The 22,997-nt window shown below is 41.3% G+C and overlaps 2 protein-coding genes across 8 annotated transcripts in view; both read left to right on the forward strand.

Annotated features, from left to right (window-relative positions):
• The first annotated feature begins 1,951 nt into the window (after nt 1–1,951).
• LOC116054495 (protein mono-ADP-ribosyltransferase PARP12-like) lies at nt 1,952–14,623 on the forward strand. Of its 5 annotated transcripts, none has more exons than XM_035995862.1 (14): nt 1,952–2,327; nt 3,442–3,577; nt 4,135–4,897; nt 5,018–5,068; nt 5,181–5,313; nt 6,333–6,507; nt 8,132–8,252; nt 8,342–8,438; nt 8,557–8,635; nt 10,330–10,460; nt 11,540–11,691; nt 12,400–12,753; nt 12,796–12,883; nt 12,926–14,623. In XM_035995862.1, exons 1-14 carry the CDS (start codon nt 2,056–2,058, stop codon nt 13,104–13,106), a joined length of 2,733 nt encoding a protein of 910 aa, XP_035851755.1. In that variant the 5' UTR covers nt 1,952–2,055; the 3' UTR covers nt 13,107–14,623. The 5 variants fall into 5 exon arrangements, with proteins under 5 accessions (XP_035851755.1, XP_031161924.1, XP_031161921.1 ...); XM_031306064.2 differs by having other exon boundaries at nt 12,400–12,742; nt 12,785–12,844; nt 12,905–14,623; XM_031306061.2 differs by having other exon boundaries at nt 12,400–12,742; nt 12,785–14,623.
• Nucleotides 14,624–18,886: 4,263 nt separating this feature from the next.
• LOC116054513 (synapsin-3) overlaps nt 18,887–22,997 on the forward strand; it is a 128,165-nt gene continuing 124,054 nt past the window's right edge. For all 3 annotated transcript variants that reach the window (XM_035995860.1, XM_031306083.2, XM_031306085.2), the window contains exon 1: nt 18,887–19,040. The gene's annotated coding sequence lies outside the window, so the exon portion shown is untranslated. The remainder of the gene's footprint in view (nt 19,041–22,997) is intronic.

Raw genomic sequence — 22,997 nt, forward strand, 5'->3', positions numbered from 1 at the left:
AGAGATTTAACTGACTCCGAAAAGTCAAAAATTGTAAAGTCTTTCAGAGGGATGCAGCACTCTTGAAATTGCTAAGATATTGGGGCGTGATCACAGAACTATCAAACGTTTTGTAGCAAATACTCAAAAGAGTCGCAAGAAACGTGTTGAGAAAAAAACCCGCAAATTAACTGCCAAAGATTTGAGGAGAATCAAACGTGAAGCTACCAGGAACCCATTATCCTCCAGTGCTGTCATATTCCAGAACTGCAACCTACCTGGAGTGCCCAGAAGTACAAGGTGTTCAGTGCTCAGAGAAATGGCCAAGGTAAGGAAGGCTGAAATCCGACCACCACTGAACAAGAAACATAAATTGAAACGTCAAGACTGGGCGAGGAAATATCTGAAGACAGATTTTTAAGGTTTTATGGACTGATGAGATGAGAGTGACTCTTGATGGACCAGATGGATGGGCCCGTGGCTGGATCAGTAATGGGCACAGAGCTCCACTGCAACTCAGACGACAGCAAGGTGGAGGTGGGGTGATGGTATGGGCTGGCATTATTAAAGATGAGCTAGTTGGACCTTTTCGGGTTGAAAATGGAGTCAAAATGAACTCCCAAACCTACTGCCAGTTCTTAGAAGGTACATTCTTCAAGCAGTGGTACAGGAAAAAGTCTGCATCTTTCAAGAAGACCATGATTTTTATGCAGTACAATGCTCCATCACATGCATCGAAGTACTCTGCTGCGTGGCTAGCCAGTAAAGGCCTCAAAGATGACAGAATAATGACATGGCTCCCTTCCTCACCTGATCTAAACCCTATTGAGAACTTGTGAGCCCTTCTTAAACGGAAGATTTACGCTGAAGGAAAACAGTACAGTTCTCTGAACAGTGTATGGGAGGCTGTGGTGGCTGCTGCACAAAAAGTTGATCATCAACAGATCAAGAAACTGACAGACTCCATGAATTTCCATTCATGGCTTATAACTGTTATTGAAAAGAAGGGTGGCTATATTGTCACTGATTTTATTTTATTTTTTTCAGAAATGTTTAAATTGAGTTGTTTGTTGATTATTCTCACTTTAACAGATGCAAATAAACAAGTGAGATGGTAACATTTTCATTTTTCATTTAGCTGCATAATAATTCTGCACACATAGATTTTCTCATTAGAAAGCCAAAATCTCACTTTTACTTACTTAAATATTCAGGATTGAGGTTTATTAACATTTTGGATTGACTGAGCGCTATAGTTGTTCAATAATAAAATTAATCCTCAAAAATACAACTTGCCTAATAATTCTGTACACAGTGTACAGGGGAGATGTGTAGGCCGGTTTCAGCTGGTGGGACTGACAGAATGCATTAATGGGATTACAGTAATCACATTTTTAAAAAGTGGCAAATATAGTCATACACACCTACTATAAAAACACTTGGCTAGACCTTAAAGACACGTTAAAAGAAAAGCAAGATGAAAATGATTAATGCTGGTCAGAAACATAAAATGCAGAGTATTACATTAGATTATTAAATCATGTTTGTTATTTTTCAGAAACCAATGAATTTATGAAACTGCTGCAACAAGTAAAACATGTCTTCAGTGGCAGAATGTATCACAGACCTAGATGTTTCAGTAAGTGAATATGACAAATGATTTTCTTGCAGTGTAATTTCAGTGTCTTTCTTATTTTATAAAGATAATAAAATATATATTAGATTATTGGTTTTCACGTCATGGCTTTTCAATGTCTGTACTGTTAATGGTAGAGATCCCAAGATGAATATAAATATGTCTGACATTTATTAGGATAGATCAACTATAAAACAGGAAAAATCTCCTCAGTCCTATGAATACAGGGATGAGGTCATATAACACGACGACGCCCCCAAGCGGAGGAGAGCAGCGTTACAGCAATAACTCTGCTAAATATAGTTAAGTTTCGGTTTCCAAGCCTCAGAAATGATACTGAACGTTCCTGTTCCATTGAACACAGCATCCGCTCAGCGGTTGCTGTCTTGTGTTCGGAGTTGGAAGGAAACGCGGAAACAGAAAAGAAGAGCGTCAAAATAATGGAGTCGGAAATATTGAAGATCATCTGCGCCAATCAAGGATCAGTTGACACTGATTATTTGATATTGAATCTCGGCTTAGGCGATGCAACTTATGATATCATTAGTAACCAAGATAGATTTGCTTTGTCTTGTCCTTTCGGGCAGCCGAAGGTGGTGGCCAGGACCAGACTGAAACTGTGCAGAGTCAGAGAGTGTCCGGGATCATGCAGGGCGCTGCACCTGTGTAAAAAGTTCCTCCTCACCGGATCCTGCCCGTTCACTCGGTCGAGGTAAATAGCCTATTTTTGCTAAAGGTATAAGGCCTAACGTGAGTCAAATGACCGTTGGGCAGTTGGAGAGGCCTGTGACTACTTTAGAGATATCTGTTGTTTATAAAGGAAGCTTTATTGTTGAAATTAAAAAATAGTATCATTTCCATGTGTAATTAAATTGCTATTTAATGAATAGCACCGTCACAGGTTTGTTTTGGCGTTTGATGTGCAACAGACAAGTATATATATATTTTTTTTTTGGCTTGGCCTAGCTACAAGTTCACATTTGTCAACGGCTAAAGTTATGTTAAAAAAAAAAAAAAAAAAAACATGGACACGTAGGACCTTTACAGCTTAGCTAATTTAGCACAGTGAACTCTGATGTCCCTTAGACTTTTTAAGTAGCTTCAAAGTCAGAATAATAAATGCTATTTAAAGAATAGTCTTTAGTGCTGAACTTCGAAACCTGTTTGGTGTACTGTTTGTCAGTCTTTATGCTAAGCTAACCAGCTGTTAGTTTTAGCTTCATATTTACCATAGAAATATGAGAATTCTATCAATCTTTTCATAACATTTGACAAAAAGACAAATACGCGTATTTCCCAAAACGTCGAACTATTGTTAATCCTTGACGACATTTGTCATATTACGTTATATAATGCAAATTTCATATGACCTTATGACAGAAACATTAGTGGTAGCATGATCTTGCTAGCTGTGTTTCACAGTTCTGGTGCAATGGTGACCATTAGCCCTCTTAGCATGTCCCTGTAGAAAAGGTTTGTGTCATTCAAGAATAAGACACTGAAGTGTGTTTAATACCTCTTTACAGCTACTACCATAACTCATGTGTTGTGTAGTAGATGTGCTACTGTGTTGTTATATTTATGTAGCTCTGTCTATCATGTTTTACTTTTAAAACAGCAATACTATTTGCAGATGTTAGACTTTTCAACCAACATAGGAACGCATAAGAAACATTTATATTCAGTAATAAAGCATTTAGCCAATTTGTAGATATAACATTATAATTATTATAACAAAATGGAGGAATGTATTCTTTTACAGAGCAACTGTATATTAAAAATTATACTCATGATTGAACTATGTGTGTTGTGTTCATGGATGACAGGACAGGATGCAGATTCTCCCATGAGCTAGACTCTGATCACAATGCGGGGTTACTGCGAGAGCATGAGCTGGAGAGTCTGAGCCGGGCCGAGCTGTGCACACTGCTGCTGCAGAGCGACAACTGGCTTCTGCCTGATGTAAGTTTCACTACATACACAGGATTCATCCAGAGTGGTTTTTCAAATCCGATTGTTGTAGGTCAGTAAATCAGAGCTAAAAACTGCTGCCTCAGTGTATGGAAGGGTACACAGTAGGGATATATATTTTTCGTTAAATATGACATTTTCTGACCCAAGTGCAGAAGCACATTAGCTGACCACAGCCAGTCTAGGACTTACTTCGATTTACTTATTTCTGTAGTGATGAGTATATTTTCTACGTATCAGCCTATTTGGTTTACACATAAAAAAAGTAACTATTTTTTTCCAAACAGGTTTGGATATGTATTAAACCCTAGTCGTCAGATGCTAAAAATATGATTGCAAGAAACCCTTGAGTCCTTTAGAGTAACAGAAGTTTTGTTGACTTCATCAACACTTGGATTTACAGTAGCTGGATAACATCTGTATTTATCATCTTAAAGGAGTTGGTCACTGAAAAATGAAATGTCACTATCACAACAGCAATTTCCTGCTTGTTGTTTTCCTTGCTTTTTGCTTTGTTTGATTGTAACCACCTTTTCTCCCTATACCAGATATGTCATAATTACAACAATGGTGGCGGGGAGTTTGGCTTGTGTCAGGAGGGTTTCGCCTGCAAGAGACTGCATATCTGTGAGAGGTTCCTGAACCGCGACTGCACCTGCTCCAAGGCTCATGATTTTAATGCTCCACAGCCATACAAGAGCCTGCAGGAGAAAGGCGTTCCTGAAGACCTCACTCATTCCCTGAAGTCTGTTTATGCAAACATATTGGCTTTGAAGTACACTGACAGAAGGCAACAAAATCTTCCCAACAACACTGACGCGAACAGCGACGATGGCCTGAATTACAGAGTGAGAGGGAGAGGGAGAGGTAACGGGGGCAACAGAGGCAACAGGGGAAATAGAGGCAACAGGGGAAATGGAGGCAACAGAGGCAACAGAGGCAACAAGGGCAACAGGGGCAATAGAGGAAATAGAGGAAACCCAGGCAACCGTCAACCGGCACAACAAACCTCTTCCACTGATGACATCCTTGCGAAAATCAACGCCTTAGATCCGTACAGCGACGATGGAATGAACGATTGGCTAAACTCTTCCACCAGTGACATCTCCGTTGCTGCCAGCTGCACCGATGCGAGCAGCGACGATGGTCAGAAAAAAAAACCGAATAAAACTTCAACAGCTGTCAGAGAGAAAGGCGGGAACATAGGCAGACCATCAACCAGTTCCACTAATGACAACCCCGGTTCTGTCATCGACGATGCAAACGCCGAGGATGGACCGAACAGAAGACAAAGGCAAAGGCCTGTTAGAGGTAAACTACGCCAGCTGCAAAAGCTTTTATTGAAACAGTTTTCTGAAAGAACTCTAAACTGTAAAAGAAAACAAAAGCACAACACCACTTTACAATGCACTTTTTGTTTGTTTCCTTCAGATAAAACTGAGATATGCATGTTCTTCATCAAAGGAAACTGTATACATGAGGGTAAGTAACCAACAAAACAGTAATAATTACACTTATTTTGTGTACTATAGAGTTTAGAGCATATCACGTCATCATCATCATCAATCTAGTTTCTATGATGATGTCTTCTCAGAGCGATGTTTTAAAGCTCACGACAAGATGCCGTACAGATGGGAGGTCAGAGAGGACAATCAATGGACCGCCTTGACTGATAATGAAAATGAGGCGATTGAGAAGGACTACTGTGACCCTAAAAACACATACAGGTACTCTCTACTCACATTCAATGAGATCGTAGTTCTGGGAAGATCTAATTTTTAAATTCAACCTTAAGATGTATACTGAAACAACCAATTTTATCAACTATTTAATGACAAAAAGCCTTAAAAGGATAGTTCGGATTTTTTTGAAGTGTGGTTGGATGAGGTACTTATCCATGGTCGGTGTATTACTTTCAGTAGATGGTGGTCAGCACGTCCCCAGTTTGGAGAAGCAAGCAGGAGTACTGGCACAGAATCTAAGCAATGTACTGCTGTGGTCGAGGCAACACGTGTTGCAACAGAATTTATTATTTTAGGCACCCTAACAAAAGGCCAACCTAAAAACATTAATATCAGTTTCAGTGAATGCTATATTTAGATATTTTTACCGCTTTACCTTACCGTCAGACAACCCTTTATGACCTCTTCATAGCCACCAGACTCCTTTGCCAAAAACAGTAATTTTACCTTTCAGAACACAGGAGTCGCTGATCTGCCGCAGCCTCCATCAGTTAGTTAGTTTGTGTTTGTGTGACTTTGGTGTTTTAAAGGGTTTGCCCAGATTCACCAGTCACACAATAACACAAACAAACCGATCAAGGCTGCAGTAGACCAGCAACGCCCATGTTCCGAGAGATGAAATTACTGTTTTTGTCAAAAAAGGATTTTGAGAAATACACGTATTCACTTTTTGCCGAAAGTTACCACTCTGACCCGCAACGCACCGTACCACACCACTTCTTGGACGCCCCGTGAGGCAGGTGGTGGAATATCAAGCATTGACTTGAACGGCCGTGATTGCTCGCGGTGGTTGCGGTGCCTCCAGGGCGCACCGCAGACGCGCCCGCTGGGAAATAGGGGTCATTGTCTGTACGGTAAATATGCTTCAGCCAACAGACGCTTAGCTGAAGAGGAACTCCCAGTATTGATCTAATGTTTTTCTAATGTACTGGTAAAATGTAGCACATTATTTACTGTCAACATGAATTGTATGAATTAATAGTTATCTATTCTGCTGTCTTTAGTCAGCACCCCTACAGCACCCCACCTGTGCATTTTGACACAATGACCCGTGGATCGAACAAAGTCCGACGACTCTCTACCACAAACTCTTTGCTTGAGCCAACCTTCATCCACACCACTGAGTGGGTTTGGTACTGGGAGGATGAGTTCGGAAAGTGGAACATGTACGCTTCAGCTGTGAGTAACTGGAGTTCTGCCTTTCCTGTGTCCTGTGAAAGCTGCTCTCATCAATATGTTTTTATAGAAACAATGGATTATTTATGTAACGTGATATGGTATATATTCTGAAATTGAGATGTCCCAGTCTCCACAATCTGCAACATTATGTTGCAGCCAATCAAGGTATATACTGTATTATCTGACCTTTTATATGGCTGATCAAAGTCCGAAGTCATTACTCTCCAGTAACGCCACGTCATTGAAAACCTTATAAACATTGAAACAGTTCCTCATAGCAACAGTGCGAGTTAGCAAACAGTAGAGCTGCATGAAAAAGTAGCAGCAGTAGGCAATAGTTTTATTGAAGATATGCAAACTGACAACTTGCCTCGGCAAGCCAAGCTATTGGAGCTGATTTGGGCTAAAAATGGCCACTTTACCTTTATTTCAGTGACATTTACAACCCTAAATGCTACTGCAGCAGTGCTACTGTTCACTGCAGCAAACTTACATTATTTAAATTTCGCACAAGATAGTTAAGAAGTAAGGCTGTCCTAACTTTGCTCTGAAATGGAATTTATATAAGCATCCATTATCTGAAACCACTTATCCTTTTTGTCTTGGATTCTGCTTTTTAAAGGGACAGACATTTAAAAACTCAAATCACAATAATACTTCCCACTTTATCCTTCCCACTCATGGTCTACTGAACCTGTGCTGAACTGATGATTACATGTGTTTACATAACCCTGCAACTCTTTTTCTTAAGCTGCTACCCATGCACATCATTTAAGTATGAATTGTGTCTTTTATGGCTCTACATCCACACACACAAAAAATGAAAAGAGGCAGATATGCTGCCACACAGCCTGTGCAAACAGCTCAGGCTGTGTGGCAGCATCCCTAAGGAAAGAGATAAGCAGCAGCGGAGATTGTAACCGGATTGCATACATTTGAATTTCCATCCATTCATCCATCCATCCATCTTAATCCGCTTATCCGGGGTCGGGTCGTGGGGGCAGCAGCTCCAGCATGGGACCCCAAACTTCCCTTTCCCGAGCCACATTAACCAGCTCTGACTGGGGAATCCGAGGCGTTCCCAGGCCAGGTTGGAGATATAGTTCCTCCACCTAGTCCTGGGTCTTCCCCGAGGCCTCCTCCCAGCTGGACGTGCCTGGAACACCTCCCTAGGGAGGCGCCCAGGGGGGCATCCTTACCAGATGCCCGGACCACCTCAACTGGCTCCTTTCGACGCAAAAGAGCAGCGGCTCTACTCCGAGCTCCTCACGGATGACTGAGCTTCTCACCCTATCTCTAAAGGAGACGCCAGCCACCCTCCTGAGGAAACCCATTTCGGCCACTTTGAATTTTCCACGCTCATATTGGACTGTTTATTGGACTGAATTAAGGGCGTTTTCACACCTATAGTTTGTTTGCTTTGGTCCTAATCAGTTGATGAGTTTGTAAACTTGGAGTGATTTCCCCTTGGTTTGGTTTTGTTTCGTACCTGGAAAAATCCAAGCGTACCAAAATGTGTCATTACAAATCACGCAAGACCGTTCACTCCGCTTATTGTACACTAACTGGCTCCTGATTGGTCATGTTTTGAGGTAAAAACAGACGTATCTCTCTTGTGTTGAAGGCTGGTGGACGCAAAGTAGCAGACGTAGACAGTCCTACACTGGAGCAGAAGTTTCTGGACAATGACAAAGATGTGGTGGAGTTCACCGCTGGTTCACAGTCATACTCACTCAGTTTCCAGGGTAAACCGATTTTACGCATTGGATCTCTGTGTTCACAGTTTTGAGCATTTTAAAATATTCAAGCGGTTATAATCTTTTCTTTTCCTCAGACATGATACAGACAAACAAGCAGTATGGCACCAAGAGGCTCGTGAAAAGACGGCCGCTGTTTGTCTCCGCAGCTGATGTCAAATCAAAGAAAACGAGGTACGACATCCCAAATATACTGGTGGTCCCGCTGATGTTTTCCACCTTTTAAGAAACATTTAATTAAACTACTTCACAATAAAACTAATCCTAATCCTACTTTGCTTTCTGACCACAGAAAGCCTCCTGGTCAACTAAATTTGACCGATGTACCCGACCACTGGGACAAGACACAGATTCCTCAAACAGGATACAAGGTATTGTGAAAACACCACATCTGGACTGCAGACAGGCCAGTCTAGTACCCGCACTCTTTTACTACGAAGCCACGCTGTTGTAACACATGCAGAATGTGGCTTGGCATTGTCTAGCTGAACTAAACAGGCATGTCCCTGAAAAAGACATTGCTTAGATGCCAGCATATGTTGCTCCAAAACTAGGGCTGTCAGCATCAACGCGTTAATCGCGATGCGATTAAGGGCCGAGCATAACGCGTTTTTAATCACATTAATCGCATGCCGCCATTTATTAATTTATTTTACACTTCACTCGGCTTTGCGTCGTGCCTAACAACGCCCCTTAGCTGTTCTAAAATCACTAGAATCCAGTTAGGTTACTATTTTGACCCTTTGCCGCACCTTTACTTATCATCAAGCTGCCATACTTCCTCATAACAACACATCCTGCTGCTGCAGGCATAATGGAGAAAGACAGCAGCAACTCTGAATGGCGCTTTTTATTTTCCAAAACTCCCGGACGGCTCAGTAGACAAGTCGAAAGCCATATGCACATTGTGTAAAGCCGAATTAAAATATCACCGAAGCACTCCAACATGGAGCTACCACCTACGAGCTAAGCATAGTAGTACAGTTAACGTGACTCAGGTTGATGCTAGCGGGCTCAGGCAAAGCACTGGTTTTCGGCCTTGCCGCTTACGTGCAGAGATTTCTCCAGATTCTCAGAATCTTTTGATGATATTATCAACTGTAGATGATGAAATCCCTAAATTTCTTGCAATTGTACGTTGAGAAACGTTCTCAAACTGTTGGACTATTTTCCCACGCAGTTGTTCTCAAAGTGGTGAACCTCGCCCCATCCTTGCTTGTAAACGACTGAGCCTTTTGGGGATGCTCCTTTTAGACCCAGTCATGACAAATTAACCAGTTCACCTGTGCAATGTTCCAAACAGGTGTTTTTTGAGCATTCCTCAACTTTCCCAGTCTTTTGTGGAACGTGTTGCAGGCATCAAATTCAAAATCTCAAATATTTGCAAAATTAAAGTTTTTCAGTTTGAACATTAAATATCTTGTCATTGTAGTGTATTCAATTGAATATAGGTTGGAAAGGATTTGCAAGTCATTGTATTCTGTTTTTATTTACGTTTTACACAACGTCCCAACTTCATTGGAATTGGGGTTTTGTACACGCAATTACATATTTTAGAAAACAAGACAAAGTAGCCAAATCCACGTAATAATTTTCACGATGTGCATATTTGCTTATTCGTCTTCTGGGTCAGATTTTCTGACAAAAGGGGGGGGGGAATCAATGCATGCTTATTGGACATCATCCACGCGAGTAGTTTTCACACCATACTGTCCTATACTAGTCCATTCCCCCGGACCCCTCCAGGACCCGGACAGAGCTCTCTCTCTCTCTCTCTCTCTCTCTCTCTCTCTCTCTCTCTCTCTCTCCCCCCTCCCCCCCCTTGTCCTTGGATACGGACAGGGTGAAGAGATTAATAAAAAAAAAACAAGGTGACTTTATTAACTCCAAAGCAGTTGATGGAAAGACGCTAATTTTGAAAATTTGCATTTTCTTTTTTGCGACATTTCAAAAGTTTGCTTGACGATTAAATATGAGGTTCACAATTTGTTTCCGCTGGTTTTTGGACAGAATAAAAAAATGTAGCCTGGCTAACAACAATTTCTTTTCTCTTTGTGTTTTCCAGCGAGTCCCCCTGCAGCGCTCCTCGGATGAATTTAAGGAGATTGAAACTCTTTTCTGTAAAACCATGAGAGGCTTTGACATTGTCCAAATTGAGAGGATTCAGAACAAAGCTCTTTGGGAAGTCTTTCAGTGGTACGTAGGTGATTTCCATGTGCTTTGTCTCGCAAACTTACAGTATTATCCATCCCAGTGGTCGTGTGTTTAAATGGCTTCTTAGCTGGGTTATTATTGTATCTGCTCAGATAACCATCACTGTCTGGTTGTTAAAGCGAGAGTATGTAACTTTTATAAAGAAGAAGCAACACATTCTCCCTCTTACAAAAGAGAAGTTGAACGTATAAGCAGTAAAATGCACCGTTGCTCAGTTGAGGGGTTTTGCTGCTACAGCAAGTAGCCTAAGGTGGCTGATGTTAGACAACTTTCAATAGATATTGCCGTGTAACTGCCATTACTGAGTCAGTTCACTGACTTTATGACTTTCTACTTGTCCTACTCTTTAGGGGGAATTACTACAATTGTTGGGGCTTTGTAAACTATAGTGTGGTCTAGACCTACTCCATCTGTAAAGTGTCTCGAGATAACTCTTGTTATGATTTGATAATATAAATAAAATTGAATTGAATTGAATAGCCACGAGTTAGTATGTATTATTATTCTGTGGCTGCCACTTGTGGCTAGACTGGGTAAACTCAGCCCGATCTGCCGGCGATTTGATTCGCCCTGCAGCTCAGGCTGGAAACCTACGTTTATCTATCTTGCTTCCGTTAGAAATCTGCGGGAACCAATCACAAACTGGCTTATCCACCTGGCGCGCTATTGGCAGGTTTAACACGATGGCGATAGAGAATTGACCAAGCAGCTTGTTGTTTACATTCAACAAGCCGGCCACAGAAGCGCAGCAACCCGTTGATGCCGCTGTCGCTGCTACGTCACCCGGATCGTTGGTCTGATTGGTTGAAGGACTATCCAATTGCGCACAGAGTCATTTGAACTATGCCTGTTGATCACGCCTCTTGTGCAGTAGAAAATACAGAGCAGATTCCCCAGACTAATGTTCAATCTTAAAAGATTGAGCTTGGTCTGGTGATAGCCAGACTAACTTGTGGCCGCTGTTGAGCCAAAGTACGTATTATAGTCTCATTCACATTAGCACGCGTTGCTAAATGTATCAACCTGATTTAAAGTTTCTGATTAATTTTTCCTAAATAAAGGCAAAAAAAGCAGATGAAGATCAACACCAAGGGACCCTATGTGACTGAAAAAAAGCTTTTTCATGGCACTGACTCTAAATACGTAGATGTCATCTGTCACACCAACTTTGACTGGAGAATCTGTGGAACTCATGGAACAGTTTATGGCAAAGGTGAGTTGAAGAAACTTTCATTCTAAGCTGTTTACTGATTAATGTTAAACAGTTATGTTGTGCACCTTTGTTTTTGTACTTATTCCTTATTTAATATTAATGTTTAATATCTTTATGTATGCACCAACCACCAAGGAAAATTCCTTCTAAGTGTTACTTGCTTGGCCATAAATCCTTGGAGGATAGGACGGTATCTTATACCAATCCTAAAATCTTAACATCACCCTCAATGCTCACACAAATGTAAAGGGGCAGTTCTCCCCAAATTTCCTTTTTACCCCTATCTGGTGTTTAAACTGTCCATCAGTATAGCTTTAGAATAGTTTACTGTGGTTCAGAAGGGTCATAGCTCCTCCCAAGACGACGGATTACAATGGATAGCAATCTGCTATTTAGGGCTTAAAATGCCAAAAAAATTACATTTTTAAAAACAGCAGCTGAAACAATTAGTTAATTGACAAGTCGATTGACAGAAAATTGATAAACAACTGTTTTGATTATAGATCAGTGGTTTAAGTCAATTATCAAGCAAATATGCCAAACATTCACTAGTATCAGATTCATGATTGTGTGGATTTGCTTTTCTTTGTTGTATGTGATAGTAAGTATAATATGTTTTTTTTTTTTTTTTTTTGCTACATTCTGACATTTTATAGACCAAATAAACAGATCTTACAATAATCCAGACATCTCTGTGTCCAAACCCAGGTAGTTACTTTGCCCGGGATGCAAAATACTCCCACAGCTACACCGGTGACTCTAATGTCAAATCCTTGTTCATCTCACGGGTGCTGGTGGGAGATTACACCAGAGGGTCCTCCGACTACGTCCGACCTCCTTCTAAGGACGGTGGAGACATAAACTTCTTTGACAGCTGCGTCGACGACGTTATATCCCCTTCCATCTTTGTCGTGTTTGAGAAGCACCAGATCTACCCCGAGTACCTGCTGCAGTACAAGACCACGCAACCGCCCGTTGACTTATTTGGTACTGCGTCAGTACCGGCACCGAGACCAGTACCAGCACCCAAACCAGTAGCAGTACCGAGGCCAGCTCCCCAACCAATCAGACTAGCTCCACAAACAATCAGACTAGCTCCACAAACAATCAGACCAGCTGCCCAACACAGTATATCAGTTTATCAACCCAGCACATTGGTTCAACCCAGCACACCCTCACACCAACCCAGTACATCCATTTATAAATCCAGCACACCCTCACACCAACCCAGTACATCCGTTTATAAATCCAGCACAGCCTCATACCAACCCAGCACTTTGACTTACCAACCCAGCACATCCTCTTACCAATACCAACGCAGCAGAATAGATAACCAAGCCACGTCATCTCCATCTCCTCCACCTTCCTCACCAAGTCCGAAACCAAAGAAGTCTGATTCCTGTGTCATTGCTTAGGGACAAAGCTGTAAGACCCAAAAACAAGTCCTTTTCGTAATGAGGCAATGATATCCTTTGAAATGTGAGGAGTAGAGTGGCTTCAATGCAGTAGTGTCACTTAGACTGTTTATTTAATTAGAAGACTGTATAACACTAGAATGATTAATCCCACGTATAAAAACAGTGCAGTAGAAAGAACTACAGTGAACAGGAAATATTAATGACAGATCTGCCAAGTTCATAAATCCAAATGTAACACAACTTTTCAATTTCCAGAAAATCTGCAGAAGAAAATGCAAATTAATGCGCCTCTCCATCCACTGTTGTTATGCGAATATTAGGAGATAAACGGTTGGTGGCACTAATTCTCCAGTCGGGTGACATGAAAGCATTGCAGTAAAAGAGGGCGCAAGAAGATGACGTGCTGTAAGGCGTCAAACTTCAAATGAACGAAAACCACGTCGAAAACGCAACGGAAATATAGCATTTCTGTTTGGTTCATGTTTTTATCTGCCACTATTTTCTGTGTCTTCAATGTAAGCTTATCACATGTACGTCATGGTTTATTCACTAAGTCTGTTTCCATCGACCGTTGCACTTATTGATATGTGGTTAACATAAATACATGTAAAATTAACACATTGATTAATACATTTTGCTCAGGAAATGTTTTTTTTATGAAATGTGATGAAATGAGGTTTTGTAGTTCGTATGTAAGCCGTTTCTGTTTCACACAATTTTAGAGTACAATTGTTAACAGCACCACTTGCAGCTTTTGTTTCATTTGCTTACACTACGATTCTACTGCAACTAAAAATTCCATTTCCCAAATATGTTGAACTGTTTGCAAAATGCTGATATTTTGTGCATTGAATAAATAAATTAATGTAATATTATTGTTAACTGCACACAGAATCACTGTTATGGTCTGTGTTATATTCTGTTTTTATATCTTTCTCTGTCTGACTCAAGTAAATTGAAAACGCCACCAGCGGTCATGTTGAGCCTCTTAGTGAAATGAGGCAGGGCATAAAAGATCATCAGTATGGCTGCTGGTGCTTCCTGTGACATTAGGGCTGCAAATCACCCATCAACATACACACACACACACACCCACACCCACCCCCACCAACAAACACACACATACACACAGTACACATACACTAGAAACCACCTCCTGTTGTGTTTCCTGACAAATTGCACTGTGTGATTGTGAATATGTTTGCATATTAAGATGAGATTTCACTATACTTATGCACCCTGACTTTTTCATTGGATCATTCCACACGCTGAAGAAATGCATCGATTTACACTAAAGCACAGTGTCAGAGTTATACTACACCTTGGTGATGTTTAACTTTATGCAGTGATTTATGTTTCTGTATGAACATTAAGACATTCATTTGTTTTAAACCAGAATGCATTTTTCCATTTTACTGTCTTCAGGCATTTAAAAACATGACATGTACTTTGATCAGTGCAAATGTAAATAATCCTAACTGAAAAATTAACTGAAATAAACTACTTTCATACTTTGAGCATGTTCTATGACAACACTTGATGGGAAGACATTTAGCCAGATGCTCTTGGGAGCTGCTGGACCACCAATGGTGGAAAAAGATCTGCCGTTTAGCTAGTTGGTGAATTTGTGAAGTCTTGTTTGTGAAATAATTTAAATTTAAAAGAGCCTAAAACAATCGCGAACCTATAAATGTACTCATAGGGCAGTTCCCAAAGTGGGAACCGCGGACCCCCAGGGGTCCTTGAGGGGGTTTCCGGGGGTCCGCAGCAAAAGGTATAATCATTTATTTTTACTTTAATTCCATCTAAGTAACACAATGACATATTGTATGACTATTTTGGTCATGGGTTTCATACATGTGCAATAAAATAACCTGACTCCGCCAGATGGATTGATTCACATTTGCTCGGCATATCCATCTGGGAACTTTCCGTTGGAGAACTTTTGGGAAGGGGCGAAATACTGGTTAGCTGATTGGATAAACCATCTGTCTATCACTACCGTTGGTAATAGACGGGCCAAATCAACCAATCAGATCAACGATTTATCAAACATGTTTAGACTGAACAGTCGCTTCTCGTTGCGTCACACCTAAACCCGCCTCAAAACCAACGCTGATTGATCGGTCGTTTGGCGAACGGCTCCAAATTTTCTCTGTCTCAAGATGCCAGACTGATCTGCGAGTGGAAAACTGGAGCTTGCGAGATCAGGACGGTCTCACGAGGCTAGTAATAAAACCTCCAAAAGCAAAATCCTCTCAGATGCGGGGGGCCATGGGACAAAATCTTTACAAATGGCGGTCTGTGGTCTAATTTGTGTCAGTTTAGGGGTCCTTGACGTGAAAACGTTTGGGAACCACTATCATAGGCTACCATAGTTTCTGTTCTGGCGGTAATGTATTAGGTGTGTGGCATGTGTACTTAATTGATATAAACAATTTCAGCTGCTTTAATACGTTCTTAATTTATGCAACTCTGTGCCATTTCAAAATGAAATTGTGTTTGAACAATTTGTATTGATGTTAACCAAACATGAGTAGATTCACAAGCACTAGGGTATACGGGGGGTTGGTGGCGGAGGACTTTTTTCCCAAGGGACTCGTGCTGTAAATGATTAGAGCACTAATTGGGAACATTTCTTCCACTTTGGTTAAAAACGTAGCTTTTTTTGTGAGCAGATAGACAAACGGCTCTGACCGTACAGTAGATTACGAAGAGACAATTCCCAGGGTGAAAATGGGATTTGGCTGTCAAAACCACCGCGTCCATTTCTCTGCCGACCCGTGCTTCATTATGCATTTGCTGCCCATTAGGATGGAGCTGTCCAGTGGGAAACGCAGCTGTGCCCCGCGGGATGCAACAGCCCACTCAGTGACAGTAAATATCCACTGACATTAACCAGCCTAAGCAGCTACTTCCTGTCTGTGTCTTGCCCTGGCTGCTGTTTGTTGGTAGACAGCTGTGAGGAGCTTCCAGGCCTCAGCATATTGGAAAACCAGGTGTTCCTGCATTGCAAGAGCTTATGAATTAAATATGTCTCCCTTCCCTTTGTTTGCGTGCACCCTCTCGGTGTTTGAGGTGTTTATGTTTTTGCTGAGTCATGGTCTTTTGGTCTCAACTGATGGAAGAATGCTAAAGCGGCAAAAGCCCAGGCTGAGGGGAAGTGAGTCAGATCTTTATTTGGCTGATAGCAGGAGACACTTTTGTTGAGTTTCTGAAATGTTTGTGGTGATTTCAATAACAGCTGTGGTCAGCAGATCTACTGTAGCCTCAATAGATCAATAACGCACCTGTTGGATCAGCCAAAGGTATGTATGGTAACAACATTTTACAGTGGGCTACAGAAGGGACATTTGCTGGATTGCTATACGGCACGAAACAGAAGCCAACGCTTTCAAAGCTGAGTCAGGGCTTTTTTTCTTATATTATTATATATTTATATTATTCTTTTTAGCCTAGCAAAGGGATGACAATGTCAATCAGTTAGTCAGTCAGTCAGTCCACCACTTCCAGACTGAATTATCTCAACAACTATAGGATGGATTTACATTAGATTTTGTACAGACATGCAAGGTTCCCAGAAGATACTGACAAACATTGCACTAACAATACTGTGAAATAGAGACTACCAATCTGCTGAGGCTGTACGCCCATCTTAGTTTCTATTTTCTATGCAGCTGCTGTGTGCAGATGCGTCTTGTTGTGATTGGATGACAATGTTTGTGCTGCACTTTGGGGTACAGCCTGTGCCTCTGTTTTTGTCTCAGATGCAGCATCTGTTTCACTGATTCAAGAGGGAGAAGGGGCAATTCATGTATTCATGGCACAGAGTTGGTTATGTCATGAATTCATGCTGACACCATTAAACAACCAAACTGAGGCTCGAAGCTGAAACGTACCCACAAAAAGGTGATTTTGGCTCAGATTCATACTCAGATTTGCCTGTAAACATCCAACTTAATGCTGATAAAAGATGACGCTGCAGTATTACTCTGAATTTGGAATTAATTAGTTGCTATGGCAGCATCTGTGAGTGTGCTGTTGGTCTCCAGAGGGCTGGAGGCTTCTCATTAAAGTGTAATTAGCTCCACCACAATCCTAGGATTTGTACATTCATTCACACAGTTATCCATGCATTAATTACAAGTTTTCTTAATCCAGCTTTGTGCTTACTGTATGATCCTGTTGTGAAATGTGTTGACTGGAGACTGCAGTGTCATTATTAGGCTCTGTATGTTATTATTAACATTAATTGTATGAGTTTTAAAAACAAATGTCTGTTGATGACACAGAGAATTGTCTTTCAGGGCAGCAACCTCAACAACAGACAGGAGCTACTCGGTGGCGTCATGGCTGTGTGGGTTAAAAGAGATTGATGATGTTTTCATTACACTCTGTTACATCAGTGACAGCTGGGTCGACATGTTCTTCTGTGGCTGAGTCCCGTCATCAAATATTTACCTCTGCTGATATCAGCCTGACAGACAGATATCTCCATCATTTATCTTTCCACTACTGTTATGTTCATTTACTATTTAGTTGTAAACCGAGAGGGCCCCCTAACACACCCTTTGAAGCATTATTCATTGATTTATTCGACACTTGGGGGGCAGCAGGGAAACAACGTTGACGTCCGTTATAGTGAAATGTAGTAGCAAAAAGTTGTATTTACGCATTCTGCAGACACATTAGCATTTATTTAAAGTCGTGTTTCTGGTCACCTGATGAATGTAAGTCAATATTCACTAGCTTCAACTACATTTACGTTAACATTTTATTTAAACAGTGCTCCTTTTGTCTTGTTTTCCTCATTTGATCACTATTACCAGACTTTGCACAATGTAATGGATATTTAAATAAATGTATATTCTTCACCATATGGTTGCCTTGTGCATCATATATTTTTGGTTGTGTCATATCCTTTCTACATTTGGACATCTTACACATTAAGACAGGTAAGATTCAGCCCTCCCCGATGACAACTTAAAATATGCATCAAACTTTAACCAGATCAAACAGAAGGCCCCGAAAAGGAGCATTCATAGGGTTAGGAGGGTAAAAGACAAATTCTGTATTTACTGTAGATTATTTAAAGATAGTATTGGTTCTAAAAGGTCCCATTTTAGTCAACATGCTTATGTTTACATTATGTGTGCTTAAACTAATATTCACAATACACAAGTTGGTTTAGTGCCAAGTGAAGTGGCAACATGTTACAATGGGGGGGGGGGGGCAAACCAAATACTGCTTAGGGCCCTCAAACGTCTAGGACTGGCACTGGTCCCATGACAGTCTAATGAGAAAAATACCAGTGTATAATAAAAAAAACCTACATTCTTGATGAATTTCCTATTAAAATAAAAATACCTTTTTGAAAAATTTCAGATAAATTTCAGGGCGATATGGCAAATAAAACAACCAAACAAGTATTTGTATAAATCACAATTATATTCAATTTTTGTGATTCTTTTTTTAATGTATAAACTTGTTGATCCTATCTATGAATTTGATCCTGTTACACATTTGATTCCCCAATTGAGGGGGCGAGATGCTCTCTCAATTTCGCTGTTAGCCAATGAGCTTCACGGACTGACTGCGGTAATGAATGCACTACACCCATCATGTTCCCAGCATGCATTGTAGAGAGAGAGAGAGAGAGAGAGAGAGAGAGAGAGAGAGAGAGAGAGAGAGAGAGAGAGAGAGAGAGAGAGAGAGAGAGAGAGAGAGAGAGAGAGAGAGAGGGAGAGGGAGAGGGAGAGGGAGAGGGAGAGAGAGAGAGAGAGAGAGCTTGGCTGGGAGGCTGAGGAGGACCGTGGACTTGAGCGCAGAAGAAGAAGAAGAAGCAGCATCAGAAGAAGAAGAAGAAGAAGAAGAAGAAGAAGAGGCAGGTCTTCATCATCCGACACTTGCTCATCACTGACCACCGCTCAGGTAAATCATTTATCTCCACCATCCTTCCTACGTTTTGTTTCCAACATTAACGTTAGTCGGCGTGTGTGTGTATCCTGCTACGGGCTGTCCTTTTAAGAGAAATGAGCTGTTTCACACAATGAAGCTCGTCCTTTCCGGGTATTTTGTTGCTGTTGTCGTTACTATTCCTCGGGTAAGATGGGGTTTGACATGTGAGCGCAGTATTTTGCTGTGTCAGTCTGGTCTAAATGGTTTGGCAGCTTTGAGATGTATTACAGTAGGTCTGTGCAGGGATTCCCTCAGCTATGTCTCTGCAGCCCCCCAGTCCACTCACTTCTCCACGGAGCAGTTTATCAGGGGGAGGGACGCGGGAAAGGTGGGGGGTATCCATTTAATGATTGTGACCGTGGATTACAAAAGAGAGGCAGTGGATTATAGAGTCAGTTTACTCGCATTTTGAGGCAGAGGTCAGTCTATCACAATTATAGACACTGTGCATCCTATTTAGAGATGTGAAACTGATGTAGTGAAGCCCATTTCAGCCCTAATAAAGCTCATATTTTTCTCTGAACTCTGCTTTGATTGCTTTGCCTCATGAGAATGGCCAGCTAAAACCCCTGGTTTTTCAGTTGTGCCCTAAAAAAACCTACCCATATTGAATATTCTGTAAGTATATAACGTTATTTTGAAAAGAAACCTTTCTTTTCAAAATAACGTTATATACTTACAGAATGGCCACTTTGGCTACCATATTTCAGAACACAACATTGACATATCACATTTTAAGTTGATTTGTCGAACTTGTTAGCCAACAGTTGCTTATTTAGTGTTTAGGTAAAAGTCGTGTTTCTAGCCACCTGCCGAATGTAAGTTAACTCTCCTTTTATCTATCGTTTGGTCTTCATCAACTCTAGAGGGAAACATTTGCTTATTTATTGGCTAAATGCTCCATTATGTTACGTTAGCTAGCTAGTCGCTAACTAAGCTGTTGTTTTAGTGTAACCGTTACAGTGGTTTCATTAGAGCTTTTTAGGACGAAACAGCTAGCATGCAGCATAGAGCCGCAGGTCGGAGTCGAACTAGCGGCCGCTGCTTCGAGGAATAAGCCTCTATATATGGGCGTCTGCTCTACCAGGTGAGCTAACCAGGGGCCCGGAGTGAGCTTTTTTTGCGTGCCAAAAACAGCTACCTGCTGCAGCAAAACAATGCTACTTAAAGCAGTGAGACTGAAGGGAAATGTTCGGGCTGGAAATCCAAAACAATGAGCTGAAAGACACTAAAACGCTCTGCTAACGTACAGCTAAAGGGAACTGCAGAGTCATGTTTGTCACTATGAGTGACTTCTTTCATGTACAAGTAGTTGTAAACAGATATATAAATATTAATTTTAACCACTTTAAGGATAGTTTACAAGAAGTGTGTACAGTTGCCTTTTGAAGTATCTATGTTTTCAATCAGCTTTTTTCTTCCAGTGATGGGGCCCCTCACGAACACTTCATTTTTTGTTATCCGATTTTAGAGATTACAGTTTGTTTTCTTGGTCCTTTTCTAACTACATTTAAAGGGGTGGAATCAGTTAGAAAAAGGTGATATCACATGTGTCTGTTCTGGATGCATGTGACAGCTCAGCCCTGAATATTGATGACACTGACGCCATACTGCAAAATAAACGGCATGAAATATTAATCGGGCAATCGGGAGGCATACACAAGTATTCCCTCCATAACCAGGTATCTTTTTTGTCTCCGAACAGATGCTTCTCAGCGTGTAAGCCTGGCTTTGGCCACTAATGATCCCTTTTTCTTCTGGTGAAATAATAAATTGCAACAAAGCAGTGACCTTTCTGTTCTTAATCAGCTGGCTGTGCACCAGACCTCATGGAGATACGTGTCCAGTTTGTGATGGGAGGAGACTTTGATGTAGAAACAAGTTGTAGTAATGTGGGGGCTGGTTTGTTATGAATGGAACTTTCAATCAATATGCTGCTGATCCTTTTTATATGGAAATGATTCATCAACAGACTGTTAGTCATAACTATGAATAGAATGGATGGTGTATTGTATTAAGTAGGTCTATAGTTTGTTTTGAAGTGCTGAAAGACAATATTTTGTTGTTCAGTATCTTCAGAATTTGTAAATTTTCACATGAAAAGGTCTGTGTCTTGCACAGCTACCACATTTAACCTGAAGGCTTCTTGACACTGTGAAAGAAAGGTCTAAGGATGGTTCTACCCCATCGCCTCATTGTCTGTGTGTGGATGCTAACGTGGCGTCTGCACTGAGAAGTGCAGTGAGGTCACTGCGTGGTGACTCGGCTGTGACTCCTCGCCTCACCAGCTCGTCGCTGCTACTGCTGCAGTAGACTCTCTCGCAGCGAGCTGACACCGTTGCGTCGCCGAGCACTTTCTGTCACTGCAGTCGTCAAGGTTCACAGTTGCAGGGTGACTTTCTCATTCCTGCTGGGTAGTTGTGCAAGTGCAAAAAGCAGCAAGATTCTCAGATCAGGTTTTAAGCTGCCTTGTTTCTAATTTAGAAGTCAACCTGTGTATTGCAGTTGTATTTAGGGATGGGAATTGATACGATTTTATTGATACTAATGCCACTATCGAGTCTGCTGATTGGTCTGATTCTTTATCGATTCCCTTATTGATTCCTGATCAATTTTCTGTGTGGGGGGGAAAAAAAACAAAACGCAACAACGCAACTGTTTTATTATCTCTGAGTCTGAACACAGGGTAACTAAAATGAGAGCATATTTCAATCAGGAGAGACTTTGTTTTATTTGTCGGTTTATTTGTCACATATGCATAAGGTTAACCTGTATTGAGTCTTTGGTGATTAGACTCCATCGCTGTGTAAATAATATTTTATAAGGGAGTAGAGAAGCCAAAAGTAAGCAGGAATATCCCCCGGTGGAGTCTAGACACTGGTGGTGGAGAGGAGTATGAAGACCGGAAGGAAGGAGCCAAAAGGTGCGGCCCGCTGGAGGAGGACCCGAGGTGCCGTGGATGACGATGACCGGAGGTGAAAGGCGAGGAGGAGGGTTAGGGTTGGGTATCGTTTGGATTTTTACAATTCCGATGCTGAACCGATACTTTTAAAACGATTCAGATTCCTAAACCGATTCTTGAAAAACTGAAAAATGACATCAAAGATGTAATATGTTTCCTAGCGATCACGTGCAGTTAATGGTTTTACATCCATTTTGGTGAGCCCAGAGGGAAAATATGGCATTTTAAAAGTAGCCTACATTTACGGTAGCTAGCTATCGGTAGACTACAGAGAAAGTGGGGTATTTTTACATCCCTTTCGGAGCGACAAAGGGAAAATATTTCAGTCGACACATTAAGTGGAACCGAAATGAGGAACCGAAATTTGCGTTCTAATCCGGTCCGATTCCTACCGGTTGCGTAGGAACCGGTTCCATAGTGGAACCGGGTTTCGGTACCCAACCCTAAGGAGGGTTGCACGCTTTGCCTGGAATGACAACTGACCGCAGCAGAGAGAAGAACAGATTTAAAGCAGGGATGCAATGCTGTGATTGGCTCTTGGAATTCATGGCCAATTCTGAATTGATAAGCTAGGAGGCGTACGATTCCGATGGATCAGAGAATTTGGAACCAATGTATCAACTGGAAGCGGTTCTCGATTCCCATCCCAAGTCTTTGTAATTATGCTCCAATTATTTTTTTATGTCTCGTCTGGTCACATTAATGTTTGGAAACGCCTGTAAAGTCTGTACAAAAAAGAGGCAATGCACTGAAATCAACAGCCTAAGCCTAATAGTGTCTTCACAAGCTGGCATTTTACAAGTTTAAAGATTAAAATTAGAAGCAGGCTTTCACACCACCTCCCACAACAACTCAACACCATCTTCTCTGTAGACGTCTCACCACAGCAGAGACGACAGCAGTAAATATCTTGGCTTTAAATCCATGCCATTAATGAGTTTTGAGATATTGTTTTAGGAGTATAATCA

The sequence above is a fragment of the Sander lucioperca genome, chromosome 20 (assembly GCF_008315115.2).
Source record: "Sander lucioperca isolate FBNREF2018 chromosome 20, SLUC_FBN_1.2, whole genome shotgun sequence".
NCBI classification, from domain to species: domain Eukaryota; kingdom Metazoa; phylum Chordata; class Actinopteri; order Perciformes; family Percidae; genus Sander; species Sander lucioperca.